At 42.3% G+C, this 16,008-nt stretch overlaps 1 protein-coding gene across 6 annotated transcripts in view; it reads left to right on the top strand.

Annotated features, from left to right (window-relative positions):
- Positions 1–16,008, top strand: part of LOC126295227 (neprilysin-2-like) — a 229,318-nt gene that overhangs the window by 80,101 nt on the left and 133,209 nt on the right. For all 6 annotated transcript variants that reach the window (XM_049987572.1, XM_049987574.1, XM_049987573.1 and 3 more), the window contains 2 exons: positions 3,437–3,565; positions 5,289–5,537. In XM_049987572.1, the coding sequence (XP_049843529.1) occupies positions 3,437–3,565; positions 5,289–5,537 (378 nt within the window). The remainder of the gene's footprint in view (positions 1–3,436; positions 3,566–5,288; positions 5,538–16,008) is intronic.

Below are 16,008 nucleotides of genomic sequence, written 5' to 3'. Positions count from 1 at the left end.
CGCCACAGCTTGGAGAGGAGATTTTCAAACCTGTCAACATATTTATGAAAGAAACTAGCTGGGTACCTGCCGTTGCCAGATGTGTATTTTTATTAGTCTTCTGTAGTCCATCTCCCCTTTCCCCATCTCTTCCACACCCCCACTCCCTCCTTTCTGTTCATCCCTTCCTCTGCCCTCCCTCTCTCCCTCTACCCATCTCATCTTCCCATTCGCCTCTTCATCTCCTCCTCTTTCCTTTCCGTGTTCACCTCCACCTTTTCTCTTTCTGTCGTCTCCTTCTCCGTCCACTTTGCCTCTCTTCTTCCCCCATCCCTGTCCATCTCCTCATCTCTCCTTTCTCTGTCCACCTCCTACTTTCCCCTTTGTACATTTCCCCCTCCCCTGCCTTTATCCATATCTCTCCTCCTATCTGTGCCTATACCCTCCTTCGCCCTTACTGTCTATCTGCTTGGCCTCCCCTCTCTCTCCTCTTTATCACACTCGCCCCAACACGAGACTTGTAGTTCTTATCCTGACAATATGTCTTTCCGGGTTGTACCTAATATGTGTATGAAATTATATAATCATTCCAGCACTTTAGAATGGACGTTTTACCCACGACATTGCCCACATTTCAACATGACAGATCTATTTCACCCATATTTAACTAATTTCATGCCTACTTGTACACATATTTCACCTATATCTCTTGTGAATTTTGCCAAGCAGTTTCGTTTTCACGCAGCTCAATGTTTATGACGCCGTATTTCCTGAATTGCCAAACACCTTGCCGCAGTGGTAACACTGGTTCCCATCAGATCAAGTTAGCGCTGTCGGACTGGGCTAGCATTTGGACGGGTGACCATCCGGTCTACCGAGCGCTGTTTGCGAGCGGGGGTGCACTCACGCCTTGTGATGTCAACTGAGGAGCTACTTGATTGACAAGTAGCAGCTCCGGTCTCGTAAACTGACGTACAGCCGGGAGAGTGATCTGCTGACCACATGCACCTCCATATTCGCATCCAGTGACGCCTGTGGGCTGAGGATGACACGGCGGTCGGTCGGTACATGTCCAGCGCATAGACAGGTTGGTTGCAGGTCCTCAACTGGCCTCCTCCTAACCAAAACATGGCGGTGACCGGCACCGAGGCAGAACTAACTTCCATCAGAAAACTCAAAAGACCTCCACCCTGCCCTCGAATGAGTTCTCGCACGACACCATTGAGGTCGCAAATGGCGGTGGTTTGAGGTCAGTGGAATGCATGCTGTCTCAGAGCTGTCCTCGGAGTAACTGATCTGTAACAGTTCGTTCTGTCAGTGTGGTGCCAACTGCTGAGCTAACTGCTGCTGCGGATGCAGTACGATGCTCCAGACCCATACGCTGGACACAGTGGTCTTCCCTCTCGGTAGTACCACGTGGCGTTCTGGAGCCCAGTTTTCTTGCCACCGTACATCCTCATAAACACCGCTGCCAGTAACAGTGTGCAGTGGCTACATTCCTGCCAAGTCTTTCTGGAATATCGCAGAAGGAATGTCCAGCTTCAAGCCCTATTACAGATCTCGTTCAAACTCAGTGTCATATTGATAATGGTGTCTTTGTCGCCTTATAGGTATTGTGGACTAGCATCCACTCACCATATCTAATCTCAAAGGTAACTAACACTCACGATCGTTACTACATGCATTTAAAGCAAACCTGATTTGCATCCTTGGTTTGAGTAGACATCATCTTTGAGATGGAGCAAAATGCCTACCAACTTTACTTTATGTCACATACCTCCTTCTTGGTGCTGCAATTTTTTTTCCCAGCAGTGTATACTCCCCACCCACACCATCATGTGAGGTGTTAGATACATCCTGTACCAGTACCACATTCACCATGCCCTTTTCCAGTCATGCACTATGTGTGGGGAGTGCAATACAGAACAGCACTGGCAGCTGTGAGCACTCTTTGCTGAGGTCACACTTATGGCAGTAACCAGCTGAGCACAGGGTTTTGCCACCGTGCCCTTCTCGGTAGACCGACACAGCCACTCAGTCGCTGGCCAGCCTGTGTGGCCGAGCGGTTCTAGACGCTTCAGACTGGAACCGCACGACCGCTACGGTCACAGGCTCGAATCCTGCCTCAGGCATGGATGTGTGTGATGTCCTTAGGTCAGTTAGGTTTATGTAGTTCTAAGTTCTAGGGGACTGATGACCTCAGATGTTAATTCCCACAGTGTTCAGAGCCATTTGAACCACTCAGTCGATGACCGATGGTATTACTGAAACGTGCGATACTTTGTAGTATTGCAGCAAGGGGTCTATTTGACAACTGTGGCGTGCGCTTACGAACACACCCGACCTGTTAGCCAGCAGGCGAGAAGCATCAGATCGGCGAGCACTGTGGAAACTCCGAAGACGTGCTGAGCGAGCTGGTCACAGGCGACAACATGACAAGAGTTAACCACTGAGTACACTGGATTTGACTCCCATCACTTGCCTCTGTTGTAGACTGGATTAAATAAATGAATGAACTGAGTATCATCTGATTCATTCTCACCTACCCACTAGAGCACCCCGAAGCTATATGGACTGTTCATTCTTTCACGCTTACTAAACGAACCTATTAAGAAACTCACTGTTCTCACTTGGAAGTTCTCACTTTTCTCCGTCAAGCCTAATAGATAAGAGTAATGGACTGAGGAGCAATTGCTCAGGCATCGGTCGACCGAGGATTTCGAAAGGTACCTCACTTGTAGCTGGACGACAACACTTCCTGAGCTTTTTCCCAGTTGACCCTAGTGTGCCATCTGCCTTTCCTATGATTATTTTTGTGCACTCTTTTCACTTTAAGCCGCTCCATAGGCCTACTCCCGATTGTTTAACCCATTCCAGTCATTGTTCAACAGTCGCGTAATCATTCGACACTGCGCCTTTCGCCTGTTTGTGCCCAATACGCCATAGTTGTTTATGTTGAGCGTCAAGTGGCAATCTATGGACCGTTGGTCCTCTGCACATCTTCGTGCATTTCGCAACGATTGTGTAAAGTTGCGACGTTTTATATGCAACATCGTCAGTCACAAACAGCGTCATAGAGCTTCTGACGTTGTCCTCTAGGTCATCTATATTTAGCATCAACAGTAATGGCCCTGTAACACTCCATGTGGGTACACCTGAAATTACTTTCATATCTGTAGATTATCTGAATTAAGAATAACATGCTGTGTTCCATTTGCTGGGAACATCTCACTACAGTCACAAAACCAGTGTGATATTCACTATGCCCGTGGGTGGTCCCGTAATGTCTTTGCATTTGCAAGTGCTTGCAACTGCTGCCTATCTCTCCATCTGAAAGCAGACGTCGTTATGTCATGGTCTATAAAGACCTGTCATTAGTCTTATTGTCACTACAAATATCCACCTTCCAGTTTGCAACTTTTCTAACGCTTGCACTTTCCTGCCTGTTGCCGTGTAGAGTCACTGATGCCAGTGGCGATGGAGTCCAGAGGGAACGTGTCTGCAGCAGACGCCCAGGGGCCAGAATCGCAGTCCGGCACTCAGAGCCTGCAGGACCTCTGCCTCACGCCGGGATGTGTCCACGCAGGTTAGTACTCCTGCTCTCCTCACTCACTGTCTACAGTTCTACAGTTGGTAGTGCCATGTGCCCAGCAATGAGAGCAAACACATTTTCTGATAACTGTACCTGGTGACAGCAGTGAGGTAGAGTAACTGTGATACACAGTGAGAAGAGGAAGCATGGAGAGTGGGGTTGTGAGAGAGAAAGTGTGTGTGTGTGTGTGTGTGTGTGTGTGTGTGTGTGTGTGTGTGTGTGAGAGAGAGAGAGAGAGAGAGAGAGAGAGAGAGAGAGAGAGAGAGAGAGAGTGAGAGTGAGAGGGATAGAGAGAGATGGAGGAAAGGAAAGAGAAGGGGAGGGAGGAAGAATGAGATTGAGAGAGACAGGAGGGATGGGGATGGGTGTAGTTGATTTGAGAGACATAAAGGATTTGTATGTGTGTGAGAGAAATGGAGAGATAGGGAAAAAGAGAGACCAACAGGGTGTGTTTGTGTTTGCAAGTGACAGGAAGTGTGAAAGTATTTGAAAGGGAGAGAGACTAGAAAAGTGTGTGTGTGTGTGTGCATGTAAGAGAAAGAAAGATAATATTATATCCTTTAGGTAGATATAGAGCTACATGTCATCATAACTTTTTAGTGTGTTTCAAAGCAGTCCCCATATCCCATGGACCCGTCACCTTCTGATGTAGTACAAAAACAACCAGCAGTGAAAATTAAGGTACTGACTGAAGGCATGCTGTTCGACGACAGTCAAATGAAAACTGAACATCCCCAACAATGGGACCATGGAATGCTTCCAGTCAAAAGCAATCACCAAACACATTAAGACATTTATCCCACTGGGTGATGAGACGACTGATTCCTGTTTCACAGAACACAGTCAGTTGCTGACAGATCCGCAACTGCACCCACTCTTACACTTCCTCATCCGACTGAAACCAACGATCATGGATGTCATTCTTCAGGTCGTCAAAGATGTGAAAATCACCCACTGAAATATCTGGGCACTACAGAGGACATTGCAGAAGACGTGCATGGACGTCAGTCTCAGCCAGATGAGGAAGTGCAAGAGTGGCTGCAGTTGTGGATCACTGAGTAGCGGACAGCATTCTATGAAACAGGAATTGTTTTAACTCATGTGGTGACTGCTTTTGAATGGAACCGTTCTGTGGTCCCATTGTTACAGGTAATTGGTATTCATTTAACTGCCCGTAGTGCATAAATTTGGCAACAGCCTTGCCGCAGTGGATACACCGGTTCCTGTGAGATTACCGAAGTTAAGCGCTGTCGGGCGTGACTGGCACTTGGATGGGTGACCATCCAGCCGCCATGCGCTGTTGCCATTTTACGGGGTGCACTCAGCCTCGTGATGCCAATTGAGGAGCTACTCGACCGAATAGTAGCGGCTCCGGTCAAAGAAAACCATCATAACGACCGGGAGAGCGGTGTGCTGACCACACGCCCCTCCTATCCACATCCTCAGCTGAGGATGACATGGCGGTCGGACGGTCCCGATGGGTCACTTGTGGCCTGACGACGGAGTGCTTTGTGTATATATCTTAAATGAACAACAGTTACAGAAGCACAGCGCAAAAGCAGCCTTCTGATTATTAAATTAGTGTGAATTTCTCGTGTTTTATGTCTTCCCTCAGGATAATGAATCCCTTTAAAACATCTGCTGCCCCAGTCAGTAAGTCTTTCTAAAGCCCTGCATTGTCAGTGAACGACCTGTGGTGTGGTGTCTGCCCCGACAGCGTCCGAGGTGCTTGATTACCTGGACCCGTCAGTGGACCCATGCGACGACTTCTACCAGTACGCGTGTGGCAACTACCTGCTCACCACCGACATCCCAGATGACAAATCTTCGGTGAGCGCCTTCTCGGCTATAGAGGACCAGCTCCACGAGAAGCTGCGCTCCGCTGTAGAGGAGGAGGAGCCAGGAGCAGCCATCCCCAGGAGCTTACAGCTGGTTCACGAACTCTACAGCGCATGCGTGAACAAGAGTGAGTTGTAGAGCTCAGAAATAAGAGTTCGTACAAGCCTAATGTAGCGGGCTGTATGCTCCACAAATCAGTGTGCAACTGTTACATCAATGCTGTATCGCCTTCCTTCCTCGAATATTGATAAGTGCGAAAACTGTGCCACTGCAGTCGCTTCATGTTCGTTAACTCACTCTCCCTTACTAAAGTGTGCAGGAGTGTAAGGCTAGTCGTGACACAGTCCAGATGTTGAGTAGACTATTTTGCTGTTGTAAACTAGCATAGACGAGGGGAAATGACCGATTGTTGGGATCAGATGGCCCTTAATGTAGCTGTGTTTTGGGATACTGAGCAGCGTATCAGGTGAAAATTAAGTGCTGCAGCATATACAATCACAACAGTCTTCCATCAGAGGCTGAGTGATGTCTGGAATAAGTTCCATGGCATAGTCTACACCTGAAAATACACACAAATTTCCTGCAATACAAACAAAATTGCTGTATTCTTATTTATTCCACCTTGTAATCTTACCCTCCCACACATCACCATTAAATTTCTCTAAGTCTCTTCATTATTTTCAAAAGCTTCGAGAGGTGTAAGATATACAAAAGAAAAACTTTTTACTTATCTTCATTTTCTCTTCTTGTTGTCGGCTCCAGTTTTGCGTCTAGAGATACATTCTTCTGCCTAAAATTTTGACTTAGTCGGTTCCTGATGACTAAAGAACCGTTAAAGATTTATCTGTGTATTTCTTGCATTTTATTTTTTTGTTACATTATTAAATATCTCGCCACTTTTAAAATTTCCACTTAATACTCTAAATTACATTGTTAGTGTTGATGGTATAAATACGCCTGTCTCCATCAAAGGAATGCCAAATACTCCTACTATATTGTGCAGAACTCACAATATTCGAAAGAGTTTAAAAAGCGAAAGAGCTTACAAACTTTCTTGACAAGAGGAGAATCATCACCAAGTTATAACATTATTTTGTAAATAAATTTAATAATTACCATTAGATTGTGCAATTAATAATATGAATTTTAAGTATGCCAGATATTTCCAAAAGAATTGTTTTAGCTGCATCTCTTGTAACAACTTAATTTCTTTTTATACATTTTAGTATGTAATTTAATACATTGTATACAAAAACAAATGTATTGGCTACTTCTATTAACAAAAAAATTATGCTAGAGGAGGATGTCTCATTACAATATCCCCTCACAAAATTTGTAATCAGGCTGTCACAGTTTTTGTGGCAGACTGTAAGGTTTGGAAATGCTGTACAAAATAATGTCCAGGATAGCAGATATATATATATATATATATATATATATATATATATATATATAGAGAGAGAGAGAGAGAGAGAGAGAGAGAGAGAGAGAGAGAGAGAGAGAAGTATCTGATACATAACATATTACGGACAACATAAGATAAATATCTAATATACAAGTCATAATCTATACATATGTCAGGATATGATATTGAGATTTTCAGACCTGTGGAACATACTGTCACAAGACAAATAATTCAAAGTCAAAACTACAACATTACACCACTGAAGTATAGAAAAAATTTCAGAGGCAAGGTAATTACTAGAATTACAAAATTAAAGTTGGATCCATACAATGAAACCTTCAAATCTGCAAAACAGAAGAGAAAAATTTCAGAGCTGAAGTATATGACGAGTGAACTGACTCTAAAAACTCACAATGACTTGTACAGACCAGAATAATATACTCAATCATAAGTTGGAATCAATCAGCCACATAAGCTATAGTATTTAAGGATATGCTGACTCATGAGAGAACAAAATAATGGAAAAGTATTAGGGCCTGAGTTTACGATGTGGGGACTGACCCATGAATCCAAACCACACCAGGTACTAACCAGCAAAATATGTTTCGACACAACAACAGTAATAATGCCCATAATCATATCAATAAGTTCAATTGTATGCAAAGAGTAAATGCAAGAAACATCTAGTCTCAATCAGTGATTTTACGTTCTCGTTGAGTACACACACACACACACACACACACACACACACACACACACACACACAATACACATCTCTCCATAACCTAAGTTCCAATCAGATATAGTATAGCCATACTCAGGATAAATATAGGTAAACAGAGTCATAGTTAGCTTTGAATGAAGACACAATCCAGTAGCTTTACAGCCAAAATCAGTGTATGAAAGCAGACATGTATACATCGTGTTATATTGTCAGTACTAGTAAATGTCTTCCACACTATTTACTAATTGTCTATGCAACGTAACCTATGTACACTAAGACCTAGAAGATTCATTTACAAATGATAAAAAAATACATAGTGATTTAAAGTTACTTAATGTATTGGAAAATCGATCTCCCAACTTGAGGGAAAAAGCACATGCATTTATGCTTAATAACACTGCCTTTAGCAGTCTTGGCTAACAATTCACAAATATCGTTCACAACACAGATCCAATCGACAGATGCTCGAGTAAGTTACCGAGCACTCACGATCTCTTGAAAGTCGACTGGACCAGTGGGGTACAGCCATACAGCAGTCTGGGCAGTGGATCCGCCCAAATCTTTCCATTTCCTCCTTAGAGTTCTCATCACATGCTCCAATGGGTGGGTAACTTCCTGTCTAACCATTACATTGTTTTGTATACTAAATATGCTGTTCAATACCTCCTTCACATCACACGAGATGTGTTCTCCTTAGAAACTTTTCGAAGTCCATTATATAGGATTTAAGTCAGGTGTGATTAAAAAAATGTTCACATGTGAAACATTAATAAACAGTTGATGAAGGTTTCTTGGGTCTCCAGCCATCTCCCTTGTGGAACTTCTGACCAAAATCTGTTTAAAAAACTTTTCTCGGAACTCTGATAAGTTTCCTACTGACTTAAATTTTGATTTGCCAGACAGAACTTCGCCTCCAAGATAACTTTTAACAAATTAAATGTTTTGATCGTCACTCCTGCCCTACACAAAAGTATCTGGAGTAGAAAATCCACTGGATGTAAACTGTCTGGTGGAAAACTTTTGATTGGAATGTTGGACCACTCAATACCATTATTCGAATATAGATTGTTGTGAATGCAATTTTCCTGAACTACTGAAATTTTTTGATCTAAAACAATTACATTAGTTAGCATACTGTTTTCAACAATTCAAATTTTTTGACCTAAACTGCTAAAGTTCCATTCCATTTTTTCCTCTATGGCCTTCCGTTGCACTCTGACATCATCAACATTTTTTGTTTGTTGTGCAGATTAGGCTACGAACTCATTTTCTATAACAATAAATTTATTTTCTAATACATCTACTTTTTCATTCACACTTTCTAATCCCTCTGATAACCCATCTTTTAGTTCTGAAGCCTGTTTACTAAGTTGGTCTATATGGTATTGTACCCTGTCCATTTTATCGTTGTTTTCAGTTCGTATTTCCATTAACTGACCAGTAACTGCACTCAATGTTACCAGAAACAACTGCATCTAGAGATACATTCTTGTGCCTAAATTTTGACTCAGTGGTTTCCAGATGACTAAATAACTGTTGAAGATTTGCCCATGTATTTCTTGAATTTTATTTTATGTTAAATTATTAAATATCTCACCTTTTTTACAATTTCTACTTAATACTATTAGTGTTAGATTGTGCAATTATTAAAATGAATTTTAAGTATGCCAGATATTTATAAAAGAAGAGTAATTTTAGCTGTATCGATTGTAACAATTTATTTCTGCACATTTTAGTCTGAAATAAAATACATAATATACAAAATCAAATGAAATTCTGTCAGTGAAACAGCTGAGAAGGTTCACATATACTAGATTTGGGATTCATCCTGATATCAGCTACTTCTATAAAAAAAAAGGGTAATGCTAGAAGAGGGTGTCCCATTACAACCTCCACCAAGAGAAGACGTAAGTGTTACATGAAACTAAAACTGTGCACAGAGCAGTGTCACTGTGATGCTACTGCGACCAAACAGTGCTCTATTTGTCAGTGTTGTTAGACATTCTCTGAATGGATATTAAATTTTAGAGCAGTATTCAAAAGTGTTTGATACTTGTACATATATACATACTTGTATATACATACACACAAACACACACACACACACACACACACACACACACACACACACACATATATATATATATATATATATATATATATATATATATATATATATATATAATATCACTTTTGTACATTTTGCTTGAATAACTCAAGAACTGCACCCTCCAGCGAAAATTTATCACAGTAAAAAAATTGAACTATAACATTTCCTAGAAAAAATGTTCCTATTTACTTTTTCTCTATAACTAATGGTTTGCGTGAAGAGAGTGCGAGAATGTTGAAAAACTCACTGGATGTGCATATGCTGGAGCTTACGTAGTTTCTGTAGGCCAATTTGAGGCAGTTTCCTGACTTGATAGATCACAAGTGTCTTGTATCAAACTGTTCATCTCAATTTACTCTGCACTACTGTGGTACACTATAAACAGTGACAGAAAAGGATAGTTGCTGCATATAGCATAGATGTTGACTCACAGACAGGCACCACAAAAAGACTGTCACACAATAAGCTTTCACCTAACAAGGCCTTTGAAATACATACACACACACCCACACACACCCACACCCACACCCACACACACACACACACACACACACACACACACACACACACACACACACGTTACCACAATCTGCCTATCTGTGACTCAACATCTCTGCCATATCGTGGGCAGCAACTATTGTTTTCATAATATTGTTACATTTCGTCATGAATTTTCCCATCAGGGGCAAAGGGGCAACACTCTGGATTATTTACTAATATATATATATATATATATATATATATATATATATATATATATATATATATATATATATGCTCCTGCTACTACTGAAAAGGTTGCTGCCCCTCTTCAGGAACCACACGTTTGTCTGACCTTTCAGCAGATAACCCTCCATTGTGGTTGCACCAATGGTATGGCTATCTGTATTGCTGATACAGGCAAGCCTCCCCGCCAATGGCAAGGTCCATGGATCGTGGGGGGGGGGGTGTATCATCTTAATGAATCAAACTCTGACAATGAACCTGTTGATGCTGCTAGTCCTCTTCACCTTCATCCTTCAATGTGACACACGGTTTCCACACAATAAATGTATAGGCAGAGATGTTTTTAACACAGATCTGCATTTGGGAAACAAAATCATGTCGCCATCATTCTGTGAATCCATTGCGCAATAAAGTGTGTTCATCCAAGGACGGATGAAGCAGCCACTAGGTACCATGTCTCAATAAAATGGCATACGAGGCAAAATTTGTTGTCCTAAATAAGCAGCATTTGTGACTGTGTCATGCGCAGTTTGAACTGGGGCATTGCTGTGGCGCAAAAATCCGCCTCCTTTTCACAGCTTCCTGCCACACTTTGTCTTGACACACAGTGGCACTTCCAACAGATACTCTGCATCACACTCCACGTGATGGTGTATCCAAATGTTTACACTGCTTGATTTACCCATTTGTGATGCAGTCATAATGTACAAAACAATCGTGCTCGTTGATACGACAGCTGTTGCCTCGATTCCTGGGCTTTTTGAACAGCTGCCTGGAGTCGCGGAACTGGTGCGTGGTGACATTTGTCGTGTTCAGCGTGTCGCGGAAGATGCAGAAATGTGATCTGTGACTGGTATTCATTCTTTTTCACTATTACATTACAGAGAGATGGTCTACCAATTCGATCTTCGTAAGTTAGTCTCTGAAAGTGCCCAAGTCACCTGTTCACAGTGTATCTGATGGTGCATTGTTGGTGTACACTTCCCAAAACTGAGCATTGTTGTCACTGCACTATTCTGTTCTGGCTCCTCCAGTAGCATGTTATGGTACTGGGCATGGGAATTTCAGTAGGAACCCAAACTACATACATTTATCTTCAAACAAACAAATAGTTAGGTAATTTTATTTTTCCAATGTGACAATAGTAAATTTATGGTTACTACTCATAGTCAAATATGAAATTCACCTTCAAATTTTCATAAATATATACTTGACAGCTTTGTTGTGGATGACATCACTAATTAGTATATTTTTGGGACCTCAAGATCATGCAAAGCGCCCTTAGCATAGCAGCCTATGTAGCACTGTCACACTGATGTTGGATGCCGTGCCGGCTTACAGGCAGGGTATGATTGGGTGGTAAGGGGGGAGATGAGGGAGGAGAGTTAGTGGATGCTCATTGTCAAAGCATGCCTCTTTCCTGGAAATAGCCCAGCCATAGACCCCCTAAATCAACACACCCACACACATGCATACAAACACATGCACACACACTTTGCTCTCCCAATCACAGCTAAGTATTTTACTGGCCAGCAAGCTGACACAACCAATCGATAGGCATCCCAGAGTCAGTCATAATGTTTTCATTATCCCACTTGTCAGTAAATTTAATTCTACATTTGTATCCCATTTGGTGCAAGGCGTAATGGATCCTAAAATTAAATATCACAATTTTATTTCTTCATCTAAATTGTCTATATTATTGCTGTATAACAGTACAAGATATATGTTTCTCTGTCATTGACACTATTGATCTAACGTGCCTAAAACACAACTGTAGACCCTCAAATTAAGTGACACAATCGAAAACGTCTGTATTATTGTTCTATAAAAGTACAAAACACAAAACACATATGGCTAAAATGGTACACTAAACAGGCAAGGCAGTAATAGTGGACAGTTATTCTTATGCTTACTTGCTGGTATGTTATTGGTGGTCCAAAGATCGAACTTTCAGCAACTAACATTTTAAAATCTATTCAGTGGTGGTTCCCCTCACCAAGCACCATTTTAGGAGGAAAGAGAATAATGCTTTATGTTCTAAGCTCGAAATATACAACGGAAGTTATTGACTGGCCAATATAGCTTTTACTATTGTTATTATTATTATTATTATTATTATTATTATTATTATTATTACAGGGTTATTACAAATGGCTGAAGCGATTAAATAGCTATACAATAACTTTATTATTTGAGATATTTTCACAATGCTTTTCACACACATACAAAAACTCAAAAAGTTTTTTTAGGCATTCACAATTGTTCGATATGAGCCCCTTTAGTGATTTGGCAGACATCAAGCCGATAATCAAGTTCCTCCCACACTCGGCACAGCATGCCCCCATCGATGAGTTGGAAAGCATCGTTGATGCGAGCTCGCAGTTCTGGCACGTTTCCTGGTAGAGGAGGTTTAAACACTGAATATTTCACATAACCCCACAGAAAGAAATCGCATGGGATTTTGTCGGGAGAGCGTGGAGGCCATGACATAAATTGCTGATCGTGATCTCCACCACGACCGATCCATCGGTTTTCCAATCTCCTGTTTAAAGAAATGCCGAACATCACGATGGAAGTGGGATGGAGCACCATCCTGTTGAAAGATGAAGTCGGCGCTGTCGGTCTCCAGTTGTGGCATGAGCCAGTTTTCCATCATGTCCAGATACACGTGTCCTGTAACTTTTTTTTCGCAAAAGAAAAAGGGTCCGTAAACTTTAAAGCGTGAGATTGCACAAAACATGTTAACTTTTGGTGAATTTCAAATTTGTTGCACGAATGCGTGAGGATTTTCTACCGCCCAGATTCGCACATTGTGTCTGTTCACTTCACCATTAAGAAAAAATATTGCTTCATCACTGAAAACATGTTTCGTACTGAACGCATCCTCTTCCACGAGCTGTTCCAACCGCGCCGAAAATTCAAAGCGTTTGACTTTTTCATCGGGTGTCAGGGCTTGTAGCAATTGTAAACGGTAAGGCTTCTGCTTTAGCCTTTTCCGTAAGATTTTCCATCCCCGTCGGCTGTGTTACGTTTAGCTCCCTGCTTGCTTTATTCGTCGACTTCCGAGGGCTACGCGTGAAAGTTGCCTGCACGCGTTCAACCGTTTCTTCGCTCACTGCAGGCAGACCCGTTGACTTTACCTTACAGAGGCATCCAGAAGCTTTAAACTGCGCATACCATCGCCGAATGGATTAATCAGTTGGTGGGTCTTTGTTGAACTTCGTCCTGAAGTGTCATTGCACTGTTATGACTGACAGATGTGAGTGCATCTCAAGCACGACATACGCTTTCTCGGCTCCTGCCGCCATTTTGTCTCACTGCGCTCTCGAGCGCTCTGGCGGCAGAAACCGGAAGTGCGGCTTCGGCCGAACAAAATTTTATGAGCTTTTCTACGTATCTGTAGTAGGTCGTGACCATATGTCAATGAATGGAGCTACAGTAAATTTATGAAATCGCGTCAATCATTTGTAATAGCCCAGTATTATTAGTATTTTCGATATGAGGCCCACCTTAGATTATGTTCCACTTTTGATACAAAATGAATACGACATGTTAGTTTTGCAAACCCTTAGATCAATATGACAGCTGCCTGGTTTTCTTCTGTCAAAGACATTCCAAATCTTCTTGCTTGCACTACTATGAGTCTTAGGAATAGTAATGTCACTGCACAAGATTCTACGCGGTACTTTGAACATTTTCTGTCCTTACAAGGCTATGTGGAACACCATCTGCGGATACCCCAGAGCTCAGGTAGGGCAGAACCTCTATATATCATGAGAGCAACCTCGCTCAAGAGAGAGAGGGAGTAGTTGCACGTGAAATACCTCCTATGGATACTCTGGTAGCCTTCCCTGGTAGTCACTTGGCACAACTGCTCTAGATATGATGACAGACATCATTCCTAACCTCTTCAAACATCTATATGTACTGAAATACCTGTCATTATGGGACAAGTAGGAATACCTCCCCAAGTTACCTCGGCAGCTGTCCTAGGAGGTGCCAGTTGGAACACCTTGTCTAGTTACATTGCCATCTTTCTATGGAGGAACACTCCAAAATTCCTTCACCAGGGAAGACGAATGGAATATTCCAGAATTTGAAACACGAACAGCTGCTAGCATGAGTTTCTTAGAAGCAGATACCTTACCGGTTGCGAAGCAACTCAAATCACTTGATACGGGCAAGTATTCAGGTCCAGATTGTATACCGATTAGGTTCCTTTCAGATTAAGCTGATACAATAGCTCCCTGCTTAGCAATCATATACAACCTCTCGCTCACCACCGCTGGCTAGATGTGTACCTACAGATTGGAAAATTGCGCATATCGCACCAGTGTTTAAGAAGGGTAGTAGGAGTAATCCATCGAACTACAGACCTAGATCAATGACGTCGGTTTGCAGTAGGGTTTTGGAGCATATACTGTATTCAAACATTATGAATCACCTCGAAGGAAACGACCTATTGATACGTAATCAGCATGGTTTCAGAAAACATCATTCTTGTGCAACAGAGCTAGCTCTTTATTCACACGAAGTAATGGCCGCTATCGACAGGGGATCTCAAGTTGATTCTGCATTTCTAGATTTCCAGAAAGCTTTTGACACTGTTCCTCACAAGCGACTTTTAATCAAGCTGCGGGCCTATGGGGTATCGTCTCAGCTGTGCGACTGGATTCGTGATTTCCTGTCAGGAAGGTCGCAGTTCGTAGTAATAGACGGCAAATCATCGAGTAAAACTGAAGTGGTTTCAGGTGTTCCCCATGGAAGCGTCCTGGGACCTCTGCTGTTCCTGATCTATATAAATGACCTGGATGACAATCTGAGCAGTTCTCTTAGGTTGTTGGCAGATGGTGCTGTAATTTACCGTCTAGTAAGGTGATCCAAAGACCAGTATAAGTTGCAAAGCGATTTAGAAATGATTGCTGTATGGTGTGGCAGGTGGCAGTTGACGCTAAATAACGAAAAGTGTGTAGTGATCCACACGAGTTTCAAAAGAAATCCGTTGGAATTCGATTACTCGATAAATAGTACAATTCTCAAGGCTGTCAATTCAACTAAGTACCTGGTTGTTAAAATCACGAACAACTTCAGTTGGAAAGACCACATAGATAATACTGTGGGGAAGGCGAGCCAAAGGTTGAGTTTCATTGGCAGGACACTTAGAAGATGCAACAAGTCCACTAAAGAGACAGCTTACACTACACTCGTTCGTCCTCTGTTAGAATATTGCTGCGCGGTGTGGGATCCTTACCAGGTGGGATTGACGGAGGACATCGAAAGGGTACAAAAAAGGGCAGCTCGTTTTGTATTATCACGTAATAGGGGAGAGTGTGTGGAAGATATGACATGCGAGTTGGGATGGAAGTCATTAAAGCAAAGACGCTTTTCGTCGCTGCGAGATATATTGTAAGTAAGCTGTTTAGGTTTTCTTTTTGGTGACGCCGCCGCCACGTAGCGCTCTGTATGAAAATCAGTGGCTGTGCTGTGTTGGCATTGTTGAAATATTTGCTATTGTAGTGTTGGGCAGTTGGCTGTTAGCAGCGCGCAGCGTTGCGCAGTTGGAGGTGAGCCGCCAGCAGTGGCGGATGTGGGGAGAGAGATGGCGGAGTTTTGAAATTTTTTAAGACTGG

The sequence above is a fragment of the Schistocerca gregaria genome, chromosome 11 (genome assembly GCF_023897955.1).
Source record: "Schistocerca gregaria isolate iqSchGreg1 chromosome 11, iqSchGreg1.2, whole genome shotgun sequence".
In the NCBI taxonomy this organism is placed as follows: Eukaryota; Metazoa; Arthropoda; class Insecta; order Orthoptera; family Acrididae; genus Schistocerca; species Schistocerca gregaria.
Note: the sequence above shows the minus strand (reverse complement) of the source record. Positions and strands in the feature narration are given on the sequence as shown.